Source organism: Phasianus colchicus, chromosome 19 (assembly GCF_987193195.1).
Source record: "Phasianus colchicus chromosome 19, bPhaCol1.hap1.1, whole genome shotgun sequence".
Taxonomy (NCBI): domain Eukaryota; kingdom Metazoa; phylum Chordata; class Aves; order Galliformes; family Phasianidae; genus Phasianus; species Phasianus colchicus.
The window spans coordinates 4,609,801-4,626,158 of record NC_143454.1 but is presented as its reverse complement, the minus strand read 5'-3'; the positions used below and the strand labels follow the sequence as shown (position 1 = coordinate 4,626,158).

Sequence of the window (16,358 nt, the reverse complement as noted above, 5' to 3'; positions counted from 1 at the left end):
AGCCAGGGGCTGCTCCCTTCCTTCTGTATGAATCAGGCCCTTTGAACAAAAGACACAACTGTGAGATGTTCTGACACACAAGAGGAGGAATGGAGTCTAGAGAGCACCTGGGTTAACGAGCAGTGAACACATACAATGCCCAAAAATGGTACATGAAAACCACGATCTCCTATGCACTGAGGAACATCCACAATTAATCACCAAGTTGCTGTAAAAGCCAACTCTAATGATGAGCTTTCCTTACAAAAAGTTAAACAAGGAAAATGAAATCCTTAATGACATATTACCAATCAAAATCACCACACAAGATATACTAATAACTGTGGGAAGAGGAAAACACAGGGAGACTGCTCAACATCTCAGTAAAGCCTTCCAGGCACAGTCTCCCTGGTATTTTCCATACCTCCTGCATTTATCAAAGAGAACCACAGGAAATCTCCAGCTTATTTTATGGCTGGGGCATTGGAGCATGCTTCAGCTGTCTGTTTGGATAGATGGCAGACAACTGGCAATGGGAAACACATGCCTTTTAGGAATACAGGCTGGCAAACATCTTTGTCCCCAGTTAATCAGAACAGACACTCTTGGATAGGCAGTCACCGTTTAGCAATCCAAAAATAGGGATTTCTCTTGCTTGCTTTTTGCTGCAACCAGGAGCAAGTATATCTGCAGACAATGCTGTTTTGCACATGAATGCCTATCATCCAAGCAAAAAGCCTGGCTACCTGGCGCCAGGTTCAGCTTCCAAAAACCTCACAGGCAGCTGACAACAAAACTCCAATCCCTTGCCATGCTCTCAGCCTCCCACCCCCAGCTTCCCTCACTCACCTGAGTTTCGGCAGCCAGGCGCGGCATTGAAGCCGCCCGACCCTGGCTCTCCAGCCCTGGTTGGTGCTCTCCATTGGCAAGCGTGGGGCTGATTTCCCTCATTTCCACCACCTGAAGCAAGAAACAGTGTTGAACAGCAAGAGCACAACAGCTTCAAACCCGCTGTATTAATAGTATTCCGCTAATCGATGTGTGAAGAGGTGTTGATAGGGAAAGAGAAACAGGGAGCAGTGGAGCACCCAAGTTATTCTCTATCAGTAGGGTTGTTTTCAACAAAGACAGCAGTGAGCCACGAGCCATGGCAATGAATCACAGAATCATAGAATGGCCTGGGTTGAAAAGGACCACAATGACCATCTAGTTGCTATGTGCAGGGTCACCAACCACCAGGCCAGGCTGTCCAGAGCCACATCCAGCCTAAATGAAGCCCAGCTCTGACCTGTGACATCTCTCCTCTGGGTTTATACACTAATAATAATGGGACAACAAGGAAGACAGAAGCCTAAGAGTCCTACCTCAGCAGATGTGTAGTGTTATCAGCAGGATAAGCACATCTGCAAACACAGCTAACAGACTTGCTTTTTCTCCACAATGTTCAAGCAAGTTTTGGGTGGTAAGAGAGACAATGCTAGTCCTAGAGAGCAGTGGACCTCTCCAGCTCTCAGAAAAGTGTCTACCCTGACTTCTATTAAGATCTGCTGCATTTCACCCAGTCATCACCTGCTTGCTTACCCGTTCAATGGGGATTTCCTCCGAGTGGCCTCGTTCAAAAGCTGGTGTCCTGGTTTCATAAAACACATCCTGGGTGCGTTGGGTCCCCCAGGAACTGGACTCTTTGATCCCACCCTCTGGGGCTGGCCTGCCAGAAGGTAAATTGGAAGAAAAGATGAACTCTTTTGCAAAAGGGTTTTGCTAACTTAATTGTGGTAAAGGTAAAGCATCCAAGTAACCTCTAACATTTCATTTCTGAAACCAGGTGAAGGGTAATTGGTGAAGCTATTAAGTCCTGTAGGCTTCCCCAGGGCCATTTTCTTTATGACTCAAAGATCCCTTGAGCAACCAGGAAAACAAAGAAATCAGCACATTCTTTTTCAGTAAATGAGGAAATCGACCTCTGCAGCTAAAGTTCTAATGAAGCAAAACAGACTGTTTTGGAATTCAAGCAAGTTATGTATGTAAAAACAGACAAATAACCTTAAATGACATTGGTCAAGCATAACTGTGCTCAGGCTAAGCTAAATTCACTGAATATACAGGGGTATACACAGCCCTAGGTTTCATGTCCGAGTCTGCAGTTGGTCTCCTGAGGTATTTAAACTTCAGATCTCTATCATTAAAAAAAATCCACGGCATCTGCGACCCTGAAGAAAGTCACCTGAGGAACAGGAAATGGAGAATTGATCAGGGATTGCCATTACTGTAACTGTTTGGTAAGCTTTCTATGGAGGTGTTATTTTGTCTAAAGAGAAAGTGTCAGAGATTCTGTCCCAGATAGCCTTCAGGAAGCTCTTGCTGTTATCAAGTGCCATAATCTTAAACGACTTGTCTGCTCCCAAGGCCTCCCAATAACTCACTGCATTACTGATCCATTGTTTGGTTGGCTTGGGATTTATCTGTCTGTTTTGCAAAGTTCCTAAATTTCTATAACCAAACTCACACTTAAAACCAGCCACAATGAAAAACACTATAATTAAGTTTCAGAGACCGCTAGGGAAACACCCAGCTTTAGAGAACCCACCAGTACCACCATGAGGAGGACTGCACTGGTAGAATGTATTTCCATAGCCACCAGTGGAAAGCTGTCCTAGCCACATGCAAGGATGCTCTTGAACTTGGAGACACTGGAGATGCTCTGCACCACCACAGCAGCTGAAACAACGGGGTCAGGGTTGATGTATCTGCCCTTGGTGCCCCTGCTCTGCATCACAGATACTCACAATGTGCCCCCGTTGTTGAGTGAGGCTGAGCTTTTCTGGCGCAGGAATGCCTTTGCATTGCTGAATGCTGAGGGTTGGGTTTGCTCCAAAGTAGCCTTTAAGGGGTGGAAGAGTGACACTGGTCCAGGCTGTGAAGAACAAAGGATGGTTGTAAGAGATGGAGCTGAGTGTGGAGAGGATGCACTGCGCTAACCAAGCATCCCCAAACTTCCTGAGTGCAATGCACCAGTGACTATAATTGAGAAGCAGCTACAGGAGAGAGAGTGGCATCCCCAGTACCTGGCACAGCCCCCCAGGAGGCTGGTGGACTTGTTCCCTGCTGTTCTTGTTCTGTTTGTAGAAGTCGAATATCATGAGCGCTGCGTAGACTTTCCCCACAGTCATCTCATCAGCTGTCCACACGTGGCAAAACGCAGCGGAGGTTTTCGGGGGGGAGAAAGGGAAAGGACCAGGGGAGGGATGGATAAGACAAAGTGCATGAGAAACATCAATGGGGTGTGAGAAACAAGGTGAAAGAACAGGTAACATTAGAATATTGAGGCAAAACAGACACAGGGAAAAGAAAAAGGAAAAAAAAAAAGCAAAAAAGGTTATAACAGAGTTCTTCAGATCTTTGCCAGTTGCTGCCTTTAACATCTGAAGAGGATGGCCCTTGTCCCTAACTCCCAAAGGCAAACATTAACAGAGGCTGGGTGGAAAAGAATCAGGCAGAGAAACTCCATGGCATTGTCAGCATTGCCAACAAAGAACCACTAAATTAATACCAGATCTGCAGCAAACTTTTTAATCAACAAAAGAGCCTTAGACCAATTTCTGTGAATTATAGTCAACTGGGGCACAGGGGGCTAACACACAGCTCAAAGTATTTCACTTTTCCAGATGTCTTTTTCACCCTCTCAGCTCTACTCCCCTCCCTCTCCTACCCAGCAGCTGAACAAAAAGGAGTTAAAAGACACAAAGGCACCATGAGAAGTGGGGAGGAAAAGAATTCTGTAGTTGCTACCCACTGATCTGCACCTCCTCAGTTCCCTCATCTGTCTTAATTAACTTTGCCTTTATTGCTCTGCACTGTTTCTCATTAATCAGGAATCCGAGCCCTTGCTTTGGCCAGTCAAGATAATGGCAAGCTTTCCACTTTCTCAGCACTTTCTCCTGGGATATCATTGAGCAGCACAAGGTTCCAAGATACCTCACTTCTGATTCTGTAAGTTCTCAGCAAACTTTTAATTTTCTTCTCCTGGTTTTCTGCAGCAGACTGAACCCAGATGGCAAAAATTGCTCTCCTGCCCTTTGAGGCACAGGCTGGAGGCAGACAAAAGCTAGGAACAATGTCTGAAAGGGGCCACACAGCATTGGTTTCTTCTCAGCATGGTGCTTTTTTTAAGGACATGAAACCTACTGTAACATTAAGGAAACACAGGCCTAAATTTGACCTCAGCTTACCTGCTCCTTAGGTGGTCATAGAATCATGAAGGTTGGAAAAGATCACCAAGTCCAACCACCAACCCATCCCACTGTGCCCACTAATCACGTCCCTAAGTGCCACATCTCTATGTTTTTTCAAAAGCTCCAGGGAAGGCGACTCCATCACTTCCCTGGGCAGCCTGTTTCAATACCTCTGTGATCAGCAACACCTGCAAGCTGATCTACACTGGATTTCTTTGCTGCATCCTGCGCATGTGAACTGTGTACCTGGATAAGGCTTGGTACAAAGCAGGCATGAAGGGGGAAAACCCATGCCAGGTTTCTTGGAGGACTGGGTGCTTACGTTTGTGAGGAGGCACCAGCAAATCCAGCGTCTTCTGGGACAGGTTGGGCCAAACCAGAGAGATCTCCTTTCTCAGCTCAGCATCACACTGGTGCTGCTTAACACCCCCTGGAAAAAGGGAGAGGAAACAAGAAGGCACACGAGTGAAAACCCTCATTCATTCAGCACAGCGAGCAAAGGAGAAAGCACATCCCCCACTCTCCTTCCTCAACAGCACCAAACCAGAACCAGCTGCAGCAGGGAACTACAGACCACGACTGCAGCGTGTGAGCTCAGCAGGGCCAGCCCCAGCCTGCTGACTTGTGCTATCACCTAAGGCTTAAACTTCAGCTCCAGCCTCCTCTACCTAATTGCACGTGCTGCCCAAGTAGGTACCATCAGCAGAAAGCAGCAGCACCTGCAAGGTGTGATGCAAAGGAGGTCAGCGATGATTAGAAACCCTCTCCACCAACAGTCCTTCCTGAGCTGTTTGGCAGTGAGACATAAGCAAACACTCAAAGCACCGTGCTGCATCAACAGCATCAAACAGGAGCCACGGAGCAGCGTAAACCAGGAGGAGCTGAACGCTGCAGCATTATTCAAACGGCCAAAGTGAGGTCTCAATACACAAGTGGAAAGTGATTAAAGTATATGTAAGCCAACAGGCCAGCTCCCAGCTGAATGCACCACACAGCAGGCAATTAAGTAGTTCATCTGAATGACAGAGATTATTTTTCTAAGAGGAAAGTAATGGGAGGAGGCTCTGGGTGCTCTGCTACATGGCAGTCTGAACTCCCACACTCGGTCTCATTAGGGAGGGTTTATTAAGGGCCTGTTAGCCTTACTAAAGACTCAATTAAATGCAGCACATGAAACCTATTCAAACCAAGCAACACAGCAACAGAACAGGTCGAGAACTCACAACCTGCAGCAAATAGAGGCCTCTGAGCAATGCCAGCACTATCAGCCAGGCTGGTTCTCTGCTTCCTCTAAAGTGTATGGTTAAAAATAATAGGAAGGGGGGACCTTCTGCAACTGAAAAAGCCTGCGTGAATTACCTTGCTGACAGCCAACTAGATCCCTAAAATGAGACAAACTCTCAGGGCTTCAGTGACTTTGTACAGTTTTTATTACTAAAATATGGTGTTGGCCCTAAAATCCCAGATAGTCCTAAATGTATCCTTTAAAATGAGAGTTATTAGGGGTGTCCTTCCACGGCCTCAGAGATTTTGTGTTCTTCCGGCATTGCCAAAACATCAAAGATGTAGTTTCAGTAACAGGCTAGGAAGGCAATTAATGCAGAGAGGTGGAAAGGCTGACCTAAGGAAAAGCACAGCATTCTAACCCAGCCCTACCCTTTGCTCACAAGAGCACTGTTACCTCCTGTTAGCCTCTAAATTAGGTAAAACAGTGCTTTGGCCCATTGTGCCTTGACTGTGACCCCAGCCAGCCTGATTAAACAGCATAACGACCCATAGAAAAGGCTGGTGTGTTTTACTACCTTGCAGTGTTTAATTGGGAAGTGAAGTATATGCCTGACTAAGCACTTAAATAATAAAATTTTATCTCAGGGCAGCTTGGAGAGCTCTGAGTCACTGCCTCACCACAAGCAGACAGTAAGACTGTTTTGTTTCTTTTTTCTCCCTTGTGCTGGGATAATCACAAAGTGAGCTGCAGAAACTCTTGTGTCTATTACAGAGCATGCATGGGGCTCCCAGCTGAGCTGGGATGGCCAAACCTCTGCAAATCTCCCTAAGCACGGTGCCAGGGTATGGCTGCCCAAAGGCACAGCAGGGCTCAGGACTCCCCTCTGCTGCCTGACCCTGGAGCTCTCTTGTATTTTGGGGGTGGGGAATGAAAATGGGATTTCCACCTGGCTTGGCACTGCTGTGGTTTCAGGGCTGCGGAGCAGCAGGCAAGCTGGGGTTCAAGCCGTGCAGCTGTCATTCCCTCCCTCTCACCTGAGGCAAGCTTGATTTCCAGAGCAGTGCGGATCAGGGCCATCAGCGTGGAGGTGAAGTGAACTGTCAGGTCCTCGGGTGAGATGGGCATGTTCATCCTCACCAGGCGCTGTGGGAGGAAAAGTGGCACTGTCAGCTTTGGTCAGCATTTCCCCCCCTACCCCTCCCCTCCCCTCCTGATAGCCCCTATTAATAGCCCCAGTGCAAACATGAGCCCTTCTCCTTGTGTTAACCTTTTGTGCACTGAGCTCAGACATCATCTCCATGCAGCTGGCAGCTCCTTTCCTGGAGCAGGGCTGAGCTGCTGCTGTTGGCTGTGATGGATTGCCAGCATTTGTACTGCAATCCTATAAGGAGATTCCTTCCAAAAGAAGCTGGTTTGAATATCCTCATCCCACTTCAGAACCTACCACTCTGTTCCTGATGGTCTCCATCTACAATCCTACCTGCAGCCTCTGGACACGTAGCTCTGCAGACCTTGGAGCACTCCCATCATTGTGCCTTTTGCACACAGCCTGAAGAACACTTGGGCCATACAGGGCCAATGAGCCTTGTGGTTTGGCCCAGTTTGGGTCTGGCTGCTAATATGTAAAAGGATAAAACGTTCATTTTTTGGAGACTCTTGGGTTCTATCATGGACCTCCTATGCCTATAAGCATTCCAGGAGCTGTGAAGATCTCCAGTCAATGAGCTACACAGCTCCATCCAGGTCTTACCCTTAGGGGAAGGATCTGGGTGGCTGAGAGTAGGACTGTAATTTCCTTCTCCCACATTCTTTCAGTCTGGAGATGGAATAGTCCCCCACGCATCTTCCAAGATCTTCAGACCTGGTGGATCTCCTTCCCCACCAGCAATCAGGACCAGCTCAGATGGGGCAAAATCATCCCTCCTATATGCAGTACAGACCTGAGCACAGTGCTTCAGAGGCTGTGTCTCCCTTAACACATCTGGCGTCTGAGTGCGGAAACGCAGACGGGTGGAAGCATTCTCTGATAACCTTAGTAAAGCATTTAAAGGATGGATTTCTTCTCCTTTGGCAATCTCCTCAGCTTCTCAGCTCCTCAGCTTTCAAAAGCTGCTGAGCCTCGCTCGGAGCCTTATCAGAGCAGCCCCTGTGTTTCCGCTCCCAGATTGCTCCTGCGCCCCGAGGAAGTCACTAAGAATTAATCTTTGCTGTAAGCCAAGCAGGAGCCTGGCCGGGGCCCCTCGCTTGGGAGGGAATTTCATCCAAGTCCAAAAGCTGCTTAGGCTGTGGCTTTGATCCCTATCAGTGTGCAGAACCCTCTCTTTGTTCAGCAGCAGCCGGCGTGCTGCTGCAGCACCGAACAGGGGTGCACAAGAGAGCACAGCGCCTGCCCTGCGTGCCGTGACACCGTGCAACACCAAGGGCTGCTTGGAGAAATCGCCAACACACAGGCATTGTGCTGCTGGTGCTGATGGGCACAGGGCATTAATTAGGTGAAAAAAGTCTGCTCGTCAAGCAAGCTGATGTTTGGCAGAGCTGAGACCCCCCCACCCCCTTTTTATCTTATTACACATCTTCGGATTTCATGGCACGGTGCACAAAAGACTCATGTAGCAACCGACCCTGTCTCTTGAAGGCTGAGACGAACCACTGCAATCTCAGAGAGCTCTTAAAGCATGCCCAGAGGTTATCAGTCGTGTCTGACAAGCCTCTGAGAAAGTGAAATCAAAGCCAAGACTCGCTTCCCTTTGTAACTCAGTGACAGCAGCAAATGCTGGCAAAGCCACAACCATTTTCTCTGTTCACTCGTCCCCAATGAAGAAGCATTTTAATTCATACCTTCCCCTCAGTGCACAAAAAGGTAGCACAAAATTCCTGCATCGCTGTGAGCCCAGAGACCAGCAGTCCCATCACATCCCACCGCAGTGGGACAGAGAGAGTAAAGAGCTGGAGAGTGAAAGAAGATGCGTGGCAGAGAGGAACAAGCAGATGCAAAATAATCCCTCCAGGAGAGCTCTATCATCACACAAACCAGCACCAAAAACCTATTGTGGGACTGCAATATCCCAGTCTTCTCCCCCAGTTTCCCAGACTGAATTCCCCAGAAGTGTGGAGGCAGAGCACAGCAAGGCTGCATGAAGGTCTTTCCTCCTCAACTGTATTCAGGAGGGATATTAGTAATTTTAGGAGGAAGTTTTTCACCCGGAGGGTGGTGAGGCACTGGAACAGGTTGCCCAAGGAGGCTGTGGATGCCCCATCCCTGCAGGCATTCAAGGCCAGGCTGGATGTGGCTCTGGGCAGCCTGGTCTGCTGGTTGGTGACCCTACACATAGCAGGGGGTTGGAACTGGATGAGCATTGTGGTCCTTTTCAACCCAGGCCATCCTATGATTCTATGATTTAAAGGGAGGTTTTCAAGAGGTAGAAAGGAGGTTCAAGCTTGCGTGTACAACTGCACACTTGCTTTGCTGAACAAAACACCTGCACCCAAGGCAGCACTGGGTGGGACTGCTGAGAATGACCACTTGGAAGCATCCCCAAATCACAGCCCTCTCATCTCCCTGCTTTCCCTTTTTCTAGGTCCCAGAAGGACCCCATATGAGCATACTGATGGGGATGGCAGGGAAGTTTGCACTGCTCTGAGAATTGACGGCCACAACCAGGGGGTGTTCAGGTGAATTAATAATTTGGGGCAGTGAAAAAGGCAAAACCAATGCAGACCTGGCAGGATGGTGCTCCCTATGCTGCTCCTCTTCCTCCCTTTGTCTCCCATCTCTAATAGCATCTAAGGAAGAGTAGCAGCAGCAGCAGATGGAGTCCCTGTTTCTTTTCACAGTGCATGCTTGGGGAACCCATCTCCAGCTCTGGGATTTAATCAGAAGGTTTGGGAAGGATGCAAAGCGAGCTGGCATGGGGGATCTCATTATATTTCTGCAGGAAAAGACCCTCAAGGGAGGGGCTGCAATATTGTCTCCAGAGTCTCCTAATTAACTTTGTGTACCACAAAAAGGAGAGCGATAGCAAATGGTAACTGATTACAGCTGGGTTACAGTAGGTGATGTTTTTTGCTGCAGTTGCTTGTATGGTCAGAGGGGTACAGGCATCTTCCAGCACCAGCAGAGATTTCATTGCAAATAAACAAAGACATGGGCAACACGGAACCAGAGCTTTGCATCAAGTGGAGTTGGCAGAATTTGTGCCTGCTCAGTGTTTGGTTTCTGAATGTCTTCTGCTTGGAGACTTCTGGGGCAGCGTTCACATAGACAGTGAACGTGCTGGAGAAATGGAGAAATTCATGTTGGTGTCAAAGGGTAAAGCAGCACCTGGGTGAGGCTGAAGTCTTTTGCTGGTTCCCAGTGTGACCCAGAAAGTGAGCACTGAGCTCAGGCTCAAACATTTGCCCAAGTATTGGTAAAAAGAAGAGCTGGGAAAACCAGCTGGCACCCTGATGGATTTTAATTATTAAGAACACCTCATCAGCAGCTCTTGAGCAGCCTCTGGGACAAGAACTGCTCTGGGAATCATTTTCAAATGTGAATAAATTCAGGACAATGGAGCAGTGCTTGCAGAAAACGAGGCTGAATTTGGTGAATAAATTATTTGCTATGAATAATTCACTCCGACCTAGTTGTAATTATTCTGCTCTGCTTTAACTCTTCTTTCAGCTTCAGAGAGGTTGCCTAAACCTTCCTCCCTTCAATGGCAAGGGTGGATTTAGACACAGGGGAGACATTCTTCCTGATGAGTACGGTGGAATAGTTTCTCAGGGAGGCTGTGGATGCTCCATCCCTGGAGATGCTCAAGGCCAGGCTGGATGGGCCCTGGGCAGCCTGAGCTGGTGGGAGGTGTCCCTGCCCATGGTGGGGCGATGGAGCAGGCTGTAAGGTCTGTTCTAACCCAACCACTCTATGAGTCTATGCTTCTATGAACACTGACCCTGCCCTAGCACACGGCCAGACCGCTGCATGGAGAAGTCCCCTCACACTGCAGAGAATGATAGCAGCAGCATGAGCATTTCCAGCACCCATTTTACAGACTTTCTCTGTGATGCAAAGCATGGGCAAGCAATGTGGCAGCTCCTTGCATGGAAGGAACCCTTCCCACAAGTCAGGGTGCGTAGCTGGGACTTAAAATCATGGAATCATTAAGGCTGGAAAAGACCACTAAGATCATCCAGTCTGACCACCAACCCCAACATGCCCACTAAATTATGTCCCTCAGTGCCACATCTCCATATTTCTTGACAGCCTCCAAGGATTTACACACCTTGGGTGTGAAGTCCTGCCACGTCTCTGTGCAACTGGCACTCACTTCCCCATGATGTTTCCTCCAGTGGAGGGAGGCCAACAACCACAAAGCATGTAGATGCCTGCTGCAAATATTGCTACTAGTGAACAGCATATAGAAACTGAGGACCCTTCATCATAGACAAGCTGATGCTGAAGGGCCTCCAAGTCTCAATAAATGAGAGTAAATGTACCCAAAAGTTCCCAAACTGAGTAAAACCAAGCAACCCCAAGCAGCCAATGGTCCAGAGATCCAATCTCAAGGCACTAGAGTGAAGTCAAAGTGGTTTTCTCCCCTTTTTTTCATTTAACCAGATAGAAGAGATTTTAAAATGCGTTTCTTCCCATTTCCCCCACCCTGGCTGCAGGATAGAGCTCTCCTGGTGCCCCAGGACCCCACATGCACAGTCAAGCTCCGGCCGAGGCTGGGCACACAAACCCAGGAGGACAGCTGAGAAAGGGGAACCAGAAAGCAACAGAGAGGAAGGACAGCAGCCAACAGGGCTGCAAGGAGGAGAAAACCCAAACAAAACAAACACAGACATACTGAGAAGGGTGACGACTGGGGAAAAACACACAAAGCCTTTACAAATGGAGAGGACTGGGAAAAATTATATATATGGAAAGGAAAAGGATGGAGGTGTGGGGCAAAAGGGCTTTTGCCAGACAGAAGAGGAAGTTTTAAAAAAATCTATATTGTTTCGTTGAGAGGGAAGGAGCAGAAATGATGCAGAGACCGTGGGAAAAGTTCAGACCTGGTCTCAGGTTCATACTGCTGTGGTTTGTGGCTCTGTGATAAGGGACAAAATGAATCAGATTGCCCTCGAACTCAGAAACCTGATGTACAGTTGAGGTTTGAGCTGTTCAGTTGGAACCCATCTCTGCTTCTGGTTCAGCCACACATAGGCACCTTTTAGAGGTTTCTAAGTAGATGGGTAAAAATTAAACAGCTATATATATATAGATCTTAAAAACAAACCATCCATGTGTACCTAGCTTCTGTGGATTTTCTCTGTAAAGACCAATTAAACCAGAGACCAGCTAACTCAGAAGGAAAGGACAGATTTGGGAAGGCACAGCTGCAGTGCCTGCACCCAGGGAGTTCCTCTGCAGCAGCTGTGAGCCATCACAGAGAGAGACAGAGACTCCTCACTATGGAAATCAGCCAAAAGCCTTGTTTAAAAAGCTTATTTTAATACATGTTATTTATATATTCCTTTTTTTTTTCCTCCCTTCCTTTTAAAGATTTGGAGGGGAAGGGGGGAAAAAGTGACACCTTTATGCTTCTGGCACTTGTGTGTGACCTCAGAGCTGTAACATCTCCAGCTCCCAGCAGTGCCCACTCCCTGTGAAGTCAATGGGAACTCAGAGGTGCTAAAAGGAGCCACTGATTGCTCTAAAAGCTTTGGGGCTTCTGTGCATAATTGGTACCTTTGCAGAAGTGTTCAACTGTGGGTATCCATCTGAAATAGCCAGGAGGGCAGCCGGGTTTCTCAAGTGGATTCGTGGTAAGGTGGTGATGAGTTGTTCAAACAGAGGTACGCCTTTAAACAGCTACTATTATAGCATCAAACTCATCAAAACGAGTATGGAAAAGATACCTAACTGCCTAGTTTTAAGGTTCTGCTCACTTTGCTCTTTATATCCCAACACGTTGAGGAAGGATCTTGCAGAAAGCCATATCTGAACCTCCTCCTGCTGCCATGTCTCCTGGCAGGCTTAGTTAAAGTTCCAAAACCTGGCTTTCATACAAGCTCAATGGAAAGAAAAAAAAACCCAGCACCTTTAGGAGAGACACTGTGATCTGAATCCACTGTGTCCCACTGCACCAATGGGTGAGGGGTGAGAATGAGGCTTGGTGGTACCTGAAATGCAAAAAAAAAACCAAACACCCACAAAACCAACAACCCTGTTGAGTTTCACGGACACTGAGGTGAGCTGTGCAATTCTAGGTGCTTATGGCAGACTCCTGAAATAAATGGTGAAGTTTGGTGTTAAAAGATGCTGAGGAGCCTGGCCCTGTTTGTATCTGAATTACCACTGTGCTCATCAAGGCAGCAGCTAGTAAGCAGCCTTTCTGTAGTTCAATTAAAAAGTTTTTCAGAATCAACAATCAGTTTGAGTGATTTCTTCATCTTACCATCTTAAATGCTTTGCATTAAAATAATTTCTTTCATGAGGGTATTTAAGGAGCCCTTCTGGCGTTGCCTCTGTTTAATAGCTTGCTAACTCCTACAGCACTGCCTACTCTAATTACACCAATCTAATTTAGAGGGGGGAAAACCACCATCATACTGACGGGCTAGTGAGAGCAGTGGAAAGACAAATGGGGATTGTAGTGGCAGGGTAATTTACTCATTAGCACCCTCCCCAGAGTAGCCTAAATGGAAGCAGAATGAGAGAGAGAGAAACACTGATAGAAATAGCAGAGACATAGTAAGAAAGACAAACTGACGTGCCACTGTTTCAAAGACCAAAAAAACGGTTACAAAAAAAAAAAAAGAAAAAGAAAGAAAAAGAAAAAGCAGCAGATCCAAAATCCAGTCTGCTCGGGAAGCAGAGAGAGCACTTAGAAGGAGCCCAGGAAAACAACACTAATGTCACAGAAATGGCACCCGCTGCAGCCACGGCACAAAAAGCTGGTGGGTTGGCAGGAGCTGCTGGGGTGGTCTACCTTATAGGCAACGCGAGCAGGGCATTTCTTTCCAAGGCCTAGAGGTGGGGACATGTGTCTCAGCATCTCATACATGTCTGTGTAACTGATGCGCCCGCTTGGAGTCAGAGGGAGAGAGGCAAAAGCGAGAGGAGACGGAAATCAAAGCAGAGCAGGATGGGGAAAAGGGAGGTGGGGAAGAGGGAGGGCAACACAACGGAGCGAATGAGGAGGAGAGAGAAAGGGGAAAACAGACAAGAAAACAGAGATCCGGTTAATCAGATTTCTCAGGAAAACAAAATCAAAGAAAGAGGTGGGTCAGTCAAAGGTTCTCCACTTCCATTCCTGTGGTTCGGCACCCAACGTCTCCTCCTCGCCATGGGGAAGCCCCACATCCCCTGCAGCTGGGAATGACTGAGGTCTTGTTTGGGAGGGAGAGCTTGGGTTTGGGTTGGGTTTTGGGGGCAGAGGTGTGCTTCCTCTGCCTGCTCCCCAAACAGGTTCAAGAGGTTGTGGTCACCATGCCAGGGAGAGCTGGTAGGCAGAGTTATGGGACAGGGGGCTTTCCCTCAGCAAATGAAGAGCTGGGTTTTCAGGTTAGCCTATGGACTGCCAGAGAAGAAATAGCTATTTCTAATCCTAAAACTCCTAATTTGCTCAGGGGCACAGATGGGGACTGCTCTAAATCAAAGGTGCAAGTCTGCAGAACTCCAGCCAGACTGAATGTGGGGTCGGCAAAACTAGAGCCCAGCACCCAACCTGCAGGATGGTGGTGGAAAGTGGATTTGTTTCTGCCTTGCATTTGATGGGCTCCTCTTTCCTCAAACCAACACCCACCTCCTGCCTTCACCACCAACGTCTGTCTGCCCCGTGTGCTGTCATGGAAACCCTTCAAGAAGGACAGCTGAAGAAGCAGGCACTGCATGCCAGCCTGCTGCCCTGCCACGGGTCTCAAATCCTATGGAAAGCACTGATGCAGGAGTAGGCGGACAAGAGAACTTACCCTGCCAAACCCATCTATTCCTGTCCTTAGTAACTAAAGCATTTAACATACCTCTCTGGCTTCATAACCCAAAGTTAATCTGAAGGCTGATGAGAGACACAAATTGTAATTGCAGCCAATGATTTCCCCCTGGCTTCCCTCCTCTGCTCCTGGCAGAGGGCTCGGTGCCTCTGAATTCTTGGCAATGCCCATCCTCTGCTCTCCACCTTCGCTCCCAAGTGTTGCACACCTTCAGGAGGTTCCCTGCTGTATCTAACAACTTATGAGCTCAGAGACACGGGTGTTGCTGCTTTCAAGGCAACCTCTGGCTGTTGCAGTGGGATGGACTCAAAGTTCATCCCTTCGTCTCTCCCCTGCCTGGACAACCAGCCCTACAGCCCCATTCCTAAATGCCCTTCCAGCTCAGGAAAGGGAAGGGTTCAAACCTGAGTCACTCAACTAGAGGGACAACACTGCAAAGACCCCCAAAATCTTGCTGCTCCCCAGAAACCCTGGGATAATATCTCTCTCTGGCATATAGATGTAAAGAGAAGCACTTAGACACTGTGCTGCTTTTCCTTAACACTTCCCACCCAGCCCCTGTGTGATGCAAGCTCGAGGGTTGGCTGTCTCATAAGGCTGCCTGGCCCCAGCCAGCTGGGTGTGGGAAGGGATGGGGCAGGGATGAGATGCACGGAGGAGCAAGGAGGCAATCCATCAATCATTCCTTGGTCAGGCAACCAAGTTTTGCCACGTTACAGTTTCTTTTCTGTACCGTTTGCATTTGCACTTGGGGGTAAAAAAAAAAAAAAAAAAAGAAATAAAAACAAAACTGAAAATGCTGGAGGGAGTCTCCGAAGTTGCAAACCTTGTATGCCACCCTATGAGGGCACTTCTTTCCTAAGCCCAGGGGTGGAGCAATTACACGTAACAAATTGTACATATCCTTATAATGAATCCGGCAACTGGAAAGAAAACATCAGAAGTTATGACAGCAAAAACACGGGGAATCAGCCTTTCCCTTGCAAACAGAAGAGGTTGGAAGGACCAACCACCTGAAAAGCAAAGTTAGCCTGATAACAAGTTTGTGATGAAGTGCCTTTAACACAGATGGAGAGAGAGAGAGAGAGCCTCCTGCTGCTCAACAAAAGCTTTATATTCATATTTCTTTCACAAATCCTTCCGTGTCATAAGGTAGACTTCCCATCCATTGCATTTACTTTCCAGCATCAATGCGTTTTACCTCTCTATGCCTGAGCATCTGCCTACAGAAGGCACCTACCCACTGCCCAAGCACTGAGCAGCCCAGTAAAACCAGGGCCTGCAGCACACCAAGGGTTTATTTAATGGATTTGGGTGAGCAGGTTCAACAGAGCTTGGGAACCTCTACCTCCCACTGCTATTACCTGCATAGCCTCAGCTTGCTGTGTAGCAATGTGCTGGAGAAAGAGAAACTGCATCTCAAGGTCCACCAGCGCTGGGAAAATGGAGTCTTCATCACCAGAAGGTGAAATCAGATGCCCTGAGGCAGCTTTATGGTCGGTCTTACTAACTCACAACAATGCTTTCAGCCAATTTAACGGTAGGATTAGATTTCTTAATCTTCTGCAAGTAACCAAATCATGTACAAAAAGAGCAGCGCTGAACTTCAGAATGACCTCTAAAGAAAAATGAGATAACATGGCTTCACTGCATTTATTTTTGTTAGTTATATAAAGAAGGCTGGAATATTTTGGAAATGCTCCTTCAATATTACTGCTTTTTTGGATGTGAAAAATTAAGGTCTATTCAAAACCTTCACAATCAACTCAAAACTATTAATTTAGAAGCAGATCAAATAGGGTTGTGTATGTCTTGGCTGCAGGCCTAATCATAGTTGTAAAACGTGTATGGGTTTAACTGTGTCGAGTAGTTTACCCCAATTTTAGAAGGGTTTTGCCAAATTGGTGTGTAGCAAATGCACAGGAGCATTTCCCTGCTTTCTCTATGATTCAGTGGGA

General features: G+C 47.5%; 1 protein-coding gene across 1 annotated transcript in view; it reads right to left on the bottom strand.

The window, feature by feature from the left end:
- The window catches only part of CACNA1B (calcium voltage-gated channel subunit alpha1 B), a 260,232-nt gene that overhangs the window by 6,892 nt on the left and 236,982 nt on the right, over window positions 1–16,358 (bottom strand). The window contains exons 40-46 of the mRNA XM_090121688.1: window positions 13,398–13,494; window positions 6,474–6,582; window positions 4,534–4,641; window positions 3,045–3,157; window positions 2,766–2,893; window positions 1,561–1,687; window positions 829–939 (exon numbers count right to left, since the gene is read on the bottom strand). Of these exons, the coding sequence (XP_089977814.1) occupies window positions 829–939; window positions 1,561–1,687; window positions 2,766–2,893; window positions 3,045–3,157; window positions 4,534–4,641; window positions 6,474–6,582; window positions 13,398–13,494 (793 nt within the window). The remainder of the gene's footprint in view (window positions 1–828; window positions 940–1,560; window positions 1,688–2,765; window positions 2,894–3,044; window positions 3,158–4,533; window positions 4,642–6,473; window positions 6,583–13,397; window positions 13,495–16,358) is intronic.